The sequence below is a fragment of the Babylonia areolata genome, chromosome 23, assembly GCF_041734735.1.
Source record: "Babylonia areolata isolate BAREFJ2019XMU chromosome 23, ASM4173473v1, whole genome shotgun sequence".
Taxonomy (NCBI): Eukaryota; Metazoa; Mollusca; class Gastropoda; order Neogastropoda; family Buccinidae; genus Babylonia; species Babylonia areolata.
The window spans coordinates 47,493,439-47,503,438 of record NC_134898.1 but is presented as its reverse complement, the minus strand read 5'-3'; the positions used below and the strand labels follow the sequence as shown (position 1 = coordinate 47,503,438).

General features: G+C 39.5%; 1 protein-coding gene across 1 annotated transcript in view; it reads left to right on the top strand.

Annotated features, from left to right (window-relative positions):
* The window catches only part of LOC143298283 (uncharacterized), a 24,868-nt gene extending 15,441 nt beyond the window's left edge, over nt 1-9,427 (top strand). Inside the window, exons 7-9 of the mRNA XM_076611101.1 lie at nt 2,661-2,821; nt 3,703-3,868; nt 7,913-9,427. Coding sequence (XP_076467216.1) covers nt 2,661-2,821; nt 3,703-3,868; nt 7,913-8,145 — 560 coding nt within the window. The 3' untranslated portion in view covers nt 8,146-9,427. The remainder of the gene's footprint in view (nt 1-2,660; nt 2,822-3,702; nt 3,869-7,912) is intronic.
* Nucleotides 9,428-10,000: the final 573 nt, after the last annotated feature.

Genomic DNA, 10,000 nt, shown 5'->3' with positions numbered 1-10,000 from the left:
GAATGATGTGGTATGGTCTAGTATGGTGTGTTAAGATACGGCATGGAATGGTACAGCATGGTGTTGTATGGTAAGGTGTGTTATGGTATGATAACAATAATGATAATGATAATAATAGTACAGTGTGACGTCTTGCTGAGTGCGGAAATCTGCTCCGAGAGCGGGATCATCACTCGTCACAAGAACTCGTAAGTGAAGCGAAACAAACACAGGCAAAAACGTACATGTCACTCACGTAAACAAGCAGTCCACGCTAAAATAAAATAACACACACACACACACACACACACACACACACACACACACACACACACACACACACACACACACACACACACACACACACAAAAAAAAAAAACCCAAAAAACAACAAACAAAGAAACAAACACTATTAACAAGAACATGTTAGTGAAGCTTTTGAAATAGAGGCAAAAGAAAATGGATTAAATAGTACATATCGATCAGGTAAATCGGGTGTTTAATGTACTTGCCAAGCAGACTACCCAAGCACAAAAAAGAAAGGAAAAAAAAGCAAAGTCTTAAAGGGCCATGTGTGATTCCCGCTGTACAGAAACAACAAAACCAAAAACACCAGGTTGTGGAGGAGGTGGGTTGGAGTGGAGATGAGCGAGCGTGGTGGTACCATCACGTATACCTGCATCCTCACCTCACCTCACCTATCCCGTAGTCTTGTGGACCGTTGGGGCGCCACAGGTGATCTGGCAACCAGCATCCTCCAATCCTCTCGGTTTTCTGACCTCCTGACTGTATCGCTCAACCTCAAGCCCGTCCATTCTGGGATATTGTCCTCCCATCTCTTCCTCTGTCTGCCTCTCCTTCTCCCCCCTTGCACTGTGCCCTGCAAGAATGTCTTGGCAAGCCCTGATGATCTCGTGACATGGCCATACCATTTGAGCTTGCGTCTCTTGACCAAGGTCAACAGTTCTTCGTAGGGCCCAATGACTTGCCTGATTCTGTTTCGAACTTCTTCGTTCGTTATATGATCTTTGTAGGATATGCCCAGGAGTCTTCGAAAGCATCTCATTTCAGTGGACTGTGCGAGAGGTACCTCCAACATCAGCAAGACCTCTACCACGTCTTCGTGGATTTCAAGAAGGCGTTTGACCGAGTATGGCATGCAGCTTTATGGGCCACCATGAGGTTGTAGAACATCAATGCCAACCTGACCCGAGTGATACAGAACCTCTACGACAAAGCCACCAGCGCAGTCTACTTCAACAGTAACATAGGGGACTGGTTCAGAACCACAGTCGGAGTGAGGCAAGGCTGTTTGCTCTCACCAACTCTCTTCAACATCTTTCCTGGAAAGAATCATGACTGATGCACTTGAAGACCACAAAGGAACAGTCAACATCGGAGGCAGAGCAGTCACCAACTTATGTTTCGCCGACGATATTGATGGCCTAGCAGGAAAAGAAGAGGAGCTAGCTAGCTTAGTGGACCACCTTGATAAAACCTCTAGAGCCTATGGCATGCAGATCAATGCAGAGAAGACCAAACTGATGACCAACAACACCAATGGCATCAGCACTGACATAAGAGTGGATGACCAGAAGCTAAAAACTGTCCACAGCTTTAAGTACCTGGGAGCAATTGTGACAGATGAGGGATCCAAACCCGAAGTACTCTCCAGGATTGCACAGGCGACAGCAGCACTCACAAAACTGAGGTACATCTGGAACGACCGGAACATTGCACTCGGCTCAAAGATCAGACTGATGCGTACCCTGGTGACATCAATACTCTTGTATGCATGTGAATCGTGGACCTTAACAGCTGAAATAGAAAAAGAGAATAGCTGCATATGACGACCCAAAACATATTTTTGCTTACCATCAGAAATGTGTACAACGAAATCTACCAAAAAGTTAGTCACTCCAGCTTGCTCTCTCCAAAATCAGTTTCAGATCCATTTTGTTTCTGCATTCCCGGATTCACACACTCCACACTTGTTCACTGAACTTTATCTCCAGACCTTACATTTGGAATGAGTCCACTCTTTGGTTTCGTCAAATCTTTGCACTCAGCTTTTTCCAAAGTCTGACCCTAAAACTTACCTGTTTTCAAAAATACCGCCTCCGTACTGAAATACACATTTTTCTTGCTTTCTTTTATGCATATACAATTTTTGTGTGTGTGTGTTTTTTTTTCCTATGAATCTGTATTATGTATGTTTATAAATAACTTGCGTGATTTGTGTGCACAGGTGCCATATACATACCTTATTGCTGTTATCATCTTTTTTCTTCTTCTATAATTGAACAACAACAAACATCCATAGTCAGAAGGAACGACATTACAGAGTCAACATTAAATTTCAAAGTCACACACTGGGTAAAACACAAAAATACGTTCTTCATTTGTATGACGGGGTGTGTTGTGATATGGTGTGGTGTGGTTTCTGTGTTGCGACATGGTATGGTATGCTATGCTATGCTATGCTATGCTATGCTACGGTATGATGGTATGGTATGGTGTGGTATGGTATGGTATGGTATGGTATGCTATGCTATGCTATGCCATGCCATGCCATGCTTTGCTATGCTATGCTATGGTAAAACATATTTTATAGCAAGAGTACGCTAAAGTGTGGAACAGCACAGCACAGAACAGCATGGTTCACTTTCTATTCCCACCAGGAGGACTACTTTTGGCTCAAAATTGTTGCTGTAAATCTCTGGAGGACCACGCGGAGAACACGTCACGTGTTTCCAAGGCCGCAGAATTGACTGATGGAGACAAATATTTGGATATGGAGGCTGCTTGGGCACAGCTTCACAGTGACAACATCATCACCAAGGTACTTCGTGTGTGTGTGTGTGTGTGTGTGTGTGTGTGTGTGTGTGTGTGTGTGTGTTGATTGCACAAGTTAGTCAATAAAAATGATCAAATCGTGTTCCTTGTTCAAAAATTTATGCAAAGAAAATTAATTAATTAAATCTTCGTCAAAATTTTAATGAGATAGTGAGTCACAAGAAACACATAACAAAGGCTATCCCCATCAGTGTGGAAACGACCCAAATGAGTAGTGTATGAAATAATGCAATGTCTCTCACCTTCAGAAAATGAACTAATTGTTAGTGAACCAATTAAACAAGGCTCACGCTAAGAAGATGTAGTTTAACTGGAATTATAACGAGCCTATTAAGACGGAGGAAGAAGTTACGTGAGCATTAGGCACGGATGTACTATCCTGCAATATTCAGAGCGTTGTGGCCACTACTTACGACTTACAGAGTGGGATAGTGGAATCACCATGGGGATATTATTAAGGGAATGCAAGCACCTTCATCCTCCGTCAACATTCCCATTAACTCACTCCCTACTAATTACCTGATATTACGTGATGACAAGCTAGAGCGTTCTCTACTGATTACCGCTATACACGTTCTGACATTTAAAAAAAAAAATCACACCTTTCTGGTGTAAGCTTAGTTTAACGGATTAATTATCACTCACCTGTTGCCCTCTGATGAAGTCACGTTCGACCAGAGCAGCATGAATATAGAAGTGTGTGTGTGTGTGTGTGTGTGTGTGGGTGAGTAGGTGTGCACATATATTTTACAATGAACACAGGACATTGTTCTTATTTCAGTCAGCTTTTCTTCCATCAGTGATGGCAGTAATGTAGTTTACATGAAATGGGCATACGAATTAAAGGGGACACTTTCTTGTCCGTAGGAGGAGTACGACAAATGTTCGTTCAAAGGAATCCACCGAAACTCACAGCAGATCAAGTCACCCTTCGAAACAGAAGACTCGCCCGCTCGAAAGGCCGGCTTATGTCTGCTGCACTTTGAGGAACGAGTGGTCCCCAGCGTCTTCAAGACTCCCTTGGATGAGAAAGGTGAGTGGCGGTTTTTTTTCTTCTTCTCTTGAAGATGATGGTGATGTTGATAACGATTATGATGTTTTTTTGGTGGTTTTTTTTTTTTTATAGCAGTGATGGTAATAACTAAATATATGATGATGAGAATGGTGATGACAATAAGGAATTTAGGATGTTTTCGTTGATGACGATAGTGGTGTTATGATGAAAATATTGATGAAATCCGTAGCATTTTCGATTTTCACTTTTGTTAGGTGCAGGTGGGTGTTGGAAACGTGTGTGTGGATGTGTCAGTGTGTGTGTGTGTGTGTGTGTGTGTGTGTGTGTGTGTGTGTGTGTGTGTGTGTGTGTGTGTGTGAGTATGTGTATACGTGTGTGATGTGTGTGTGTGTGCATGCGTATACATGTGTAGGTGCGTGTATGTTTGAGGCTGTGTCAATGTGTTCTTCAGCGTGTCTGTGTATATCCGTGTCTCTCTCTCTGTCTCTGTCTGTATATCAATGCGTGTGTGTTTGTGTGTCAGTGTCTGAATATGTGTTCAGTAGCCATTTATTTGAATGTGTCAACTTTTTTCTTTTCTTTTTTCCCTTCTTTTTATATGCAGTATAAAATAATATTTTCTTCTTCTCGCTCGTCAGATGAGCACCCCAGTCTCCGCCATGAAGGCAGCTGTATGCTGCAGATCCTATAGTCAGCCATAGAGCTTACAATAAAGAAATGAAACGATGAGAGCACATACTGATAAAAAGGATTTTTTTTCCTTGATAAAACAGGTAGCAACCAACAGGCCACCCAGGACATTATTATAAAGGCGTCCATTCATCCATCAGTGAAACAGATTCCATCAGGTGGTGACATAGGAAAATGTCAGATTTACAGTTTGTAACTGTGAGTAGTGATTCTTGCCAAATCTTCAAAACTTCTGATTGTAATTTTGCCATCAAGATATCACTTTGTAATCTTCTGATGTTAACATGCTAAAGAGATTTTGTTTCTTTTTGCAAAAAATATACATTTACTTCCCAAATCATCACATGATTTACAATCAAACGTACGATGAATTCCATCATCAACTGTGGAATTACACAAAGGGCGTGGAGATCTGTGGATGTACCTTGCATAAACCATTTTTGTTGGCATAAAGGCCAAGAGTTCTTATTCTAAACGCAAGCATTCTGCAATGCCATATCTGTGTCGTAACAGTAAGAACAATTTCGGCTTGGAGTATACCTGTAAATGAACTGAGCCAGCTGTACTTATCTTTACTTTCTTTCTAAATCTGGGCGCCAGTTTGGTTAAAGATATCAAACAGTATAGACACGTCCAAACAATTGCAAAACCATTTTCAGAGAGAGAGAGAGAGAGAGTGAGAGAGAGATACGGATACGGATGCGGAAAATGTATTCATGTATAGGCCATTGCTCCTTATGAATGGATACATACACATGATCATGTAAGAAAATCAACAAGAAATAAGCGGACATGTCATCAAGAACAAACTTCAGTATTCTAATACATCAGAGTTAATTGCAGTCTGAATGCTTTAAACAAATAAAATGACAAATTACGAATGGTATGATCATGCCCAGAAGCCACGAGTAATACTAATCTATGCTGACTGAGAAATTTACAGAATTTGGATGATATATACCTTGTTCTTAAGTCACGCAGGACAGGACAAGTTAGGACGAAATGTACTTCATTTTCTTCCTCCTTGTTGCAAAGTTTGCACCTTATTTGCATTACGAATTCTATATCGGTAATAATGTACTGCAATTTCAGAAAAACCAAGCCTGAATCTTGCCATATCTTATATAATTAGGGTACCTGTTTCTTTCTCCGTATACAAAATCGTTAGGTGTTCGTATTTCTACTCCTAAAAATCTCGTGAGCGCAAACAAATGTACTTTTTCACAAAGAACTGCTGCATTATCTAAACCCCATATCTCAGCACCATATTGTAAATTGGGTTGAACTTGTGAATCAAAAATTTTAAAAGCGTATTCAGGGAATTATTTTTTTTAGCTTGTATGATTTCCGTAGAATACACACTGCGTGTTTGGCTCTACTAAATCACCACATGCTGCCACAAAACTCAATCTTAGTAGTAAAATAAATTCCTAAATATTTGTATGCATTCACTACAGGCATAGATACTCCATTATAAATCCATCTTTTTCTGACAGCTAAGTAACACCCCTTTCTGAATACAATGATATTACTTTTATCCATGTTCACTTTTAAGTGTAGTGCAGAGGCTGCACGAGACAAACTATTCAACTGCATTTGTAAGCCAATAACGGTAACGGTTTCAGACAATAAGGCAACATCATCAGCCAATAACAATAAAAACAACTCTAAATTGTCATGTGTGAATGTTGCACCATGCTGTCCCTCTCTAACAATTTCTAATGCTAACTCGTTAATGAATACAAATAATAATAAAACAGGACTACAGGCATCTCCTTGCTTCACGCCTCGGGTACAGTTAATGCAATCAGTCAGTTTAACACTACATCTAATTCTTGCTTTGACACTGACATAATGCAATGAATACATTTATAAAGTTTACCTTTGACATCATTCTTCCAGAGTATAGGCCACAGTAATTTTCTATCTACAGAATCAAAAGCCTTTTCGAAACTGATTAATGCAGCATAAAATTTACGATTCAGACAGAACTGTTTCTGTATCAGTGCAACTATGTGTCTGTGTCTGTCGACCACTCCCGAAGAGCCATTCCTCACCTCACTAACATTATTGACAACATTTCTGAATTTGGATTGTGGAAGGGACGTTTATACAGTTTGCCATTCATTTTGCTTTCAAAGATAAATCTCTGAATGTTGCCATTCCCATGCAGCCAAACTAAACGTTTTGCATTTTGTGATGATGCTTTATTTTTCGAAAAAAAACAATGCGAGCCTGAAGAAGTTCTCTGTCTCTGTCTCTGTCTCTGTCTCTGTCTCTGTCTCTCTCTCTCTCTCTCTCTCTCTCTCTCTCTCTCTCTCTCTCTCTCTCTTAACCACTTGTGTATATGTGCAATGGTAAAGTAGTGCTTCTCTGTTTTCTTTATGTCCGCTATATGTTTCTCACTTCGGTCATGTCTCTGTGTGTGCATAAATATATATATATATATATATATATATATATATATATATATATATGTGTGTGTGTGTGTGTGTGTGTGTGTGTGTGTGTGTGTGTGTGTGTTGGGTGGAGAGAGTGTGTGCATGTGTACGGATATGAATGTGTGAATGTGTTCGTTTTATTACTTTTTACGATGTTAATGATGATGATGGTGATCATTCTTCGTTGTAGTAGCAATAGATGTAGCAGTGTTAATAAAATTATTATTGTTGTGTCGTTATCGTTAATGTTGTTATTGTTATTGTTGTCACAAGGACAGATTGGAAGATTGGGCGATGCCAAAAATCTTTATCCTTGAGTAATAAAGATTTTGAATATTGAATCTTGAATCTTGAATCTCTCAGCATTATGACATCAGGATCACGAGGTGATAATCATGATGGCATAATTTATATCAGATGGATTAGGCAAAAATCACTACAAACAGATACAAACTGCGTGGTCAAATAGGTTTGATGTTTTCTTTTGTAGCCAGTGTTGCGTTGATAGATGAATGAACGTAGTTACTATTATGTTTTGGGTAACCTGTTCATTGCTGGCATTTTTCGTCAAAGAAAGAACTTCGTTTTGTTTCGATATATGCTTTCACCATTTTCATTCGTGTACTATGATATTTTGTTCTGCAATGAAAGTATGTTGACGCATTCATCCTTGTCATAAGGACCTCATGGCCAATGACATTAAAGTGTCAAAGCTCCAAACACCTCTCTCTCTCTCTCTCTCTCTCCACACACACACACACACACACACACACACACACACACACACACACACACACACACACACACACACACACACACACACACACATATGTGTGTGTATGTATACGCAGCTTTATAATTGTTGTATTCACTGTCATCTCCTTGTTACCATCCTGACCCTTGCCATGACATGGACATTCTGTTGACACAGATCCTAAGGACATTACATACAGAAAGTCCTTCGCTAACAAACTGGTCGCTTCGTACCGTGTTTGGAGCCAAACCACTTTCTGCAGCAGTCTGTCGCCCATGCGGACTGAGTCAGAGAAAGCCGCCATCTTGGAGGCCTTGTATGAGAGGCTTCACTCACTGGTGATGAGCAAAGATGTTGAGTCTTACAGATGTGACGAGTTCGTGACCATATTTGTTGCCAGGAAGGTGTGACTGGGTCATCGGTTGCAACTGTGAGAAGTTGGGTTTCTTCTGTGAATGACTACGAACATGATTTTGTGGGTTTACTTGAATGGAGTTTGGTGAAGCCGTTCATTGACACTGTTGTGCACACCAGGAAACTTGATGTTTTCTATTCCAAGAATGATTTCTGACTTGATTCAGAGTGTCACTTGGGGTGTAATTTTAGTGAAGGCATTTGCTCGTAAATTTGCACAATTCAGAAAACGCGTCATAGTGTTTATCAGAAATTTTCTTCTTTTCATACCTTTGTTGGCTGCAACCCATATGCTAACTCGTATCTGTGTATGGGCTTTTACTTGTATGAAAATATTTACCTTGTCATATACTCCGTTTGCTGCATTTGTAAAATCGTATCATTTATTGCTAGTTCAGTGTAGTTTCTTTATTAAGCTTATAATTATTTTTGACTTTGGGGTTTCTTCTTTTCTAGGTTTATTCATGGACGTATATTATTTACCTGAATGCAAGCTGACATGAAGCACTGGACAGCAACTGGTTGGAGACATGTACCTTTGTCCAACCAAGATATTTGTAGGTTTGTTTTCTTTGTTTCACCGAACTTGTAATCATGATTATCAAATATACCGAGGTAACATCGTAATCGCTGTGTCTCCTTTATTCTATATATGTGCATGTGACATACCCCAAAGTAAAGAGCAATGTCTAGTCTCGAATCATTGTTACATATTTTGTTTCACGTTCCATCCACTGTTGCTGCTATATGAACATATCAAATGGAGGGTATGTGTGGGTATTTGTGAGTTTCGTTTTCAAAACACTTATGGGGTTATATTGTTGTTCCTTTCATTTGCCTATACACCAGCAAACGGGAAACGCTACACAGCAACGTCTTGAAGACGTGTGGGTTTTTTTTTCCCGATCAGGGGTAACATGTTTCTTGTCTGGTATTGGTTGGTGAAGATTGGTGTATTCCCCATATTGAACACAAATCTCGTATATCAACATCATTACCATCTTCAACACCAGCAGCTTGGGTATGTGTGGAACACTTTTTCTATCAAAGGATGTATAGAACTATAGTGTATGTATCAGTTCGTTTTATCAGAAGAATGCATGGAAAATGTTGAAGTGTCTTGTTGGACTGTTCGCCTTGTTCGTTTTGTTTTATCACAGGCTGTCCAGCTGTCCAGCGAAGATCGGTCATGTTTGTTTTGTTTTCAGATAAAGCAGCTACATCTCTTCGGTTCAAATTTAATCTTCGGTTGGGTGAACGGATTTAGAACGATCTGTAACGTCGCTTTTTTTTTTTTTTTTTTTTTTTTTTTTTTTTTTTTTTTTTTAGCAAACAGAAATGTATATTCAAGAAAATCAAAATATACTGCTCTGTGCACTTTTGAATCTCTTTCCATGTGTTGTGGCCTGAGAGAGAGAGAGAGAGAGAGAGAGAGAGAGAGAGAGAGAGAGAGAGACGGATACGGATACGGATGATTTATTCAATAAGGCCATGGCCCCTCATGAAGGGGGTACAGTGAGTTTCAATTTCAGTAGCTCAAGGAGGCATCACTGCGTTCGGACAAATCCATATACGCTACACCACATCTGACAAGCAGATGCCTGACCAGCAGCATAACCCAACACGCTTAGTCAGGCCTTGAGAAAAAAAAAACATAAAAAGAACTACTACTAATAATATGTATAAGGCGCAAAAACTTGATGAAGTCAACTATAAGCGTACAAAAAAATAAAAATAAAATAAAATAAAATAAATAAATACATAACTAAATAACTAACTAAATAATAATAATATATCTAATAATAAAAATAAATTTAAAAAAAAAGACAACAATGATGATAAATAAGCAAA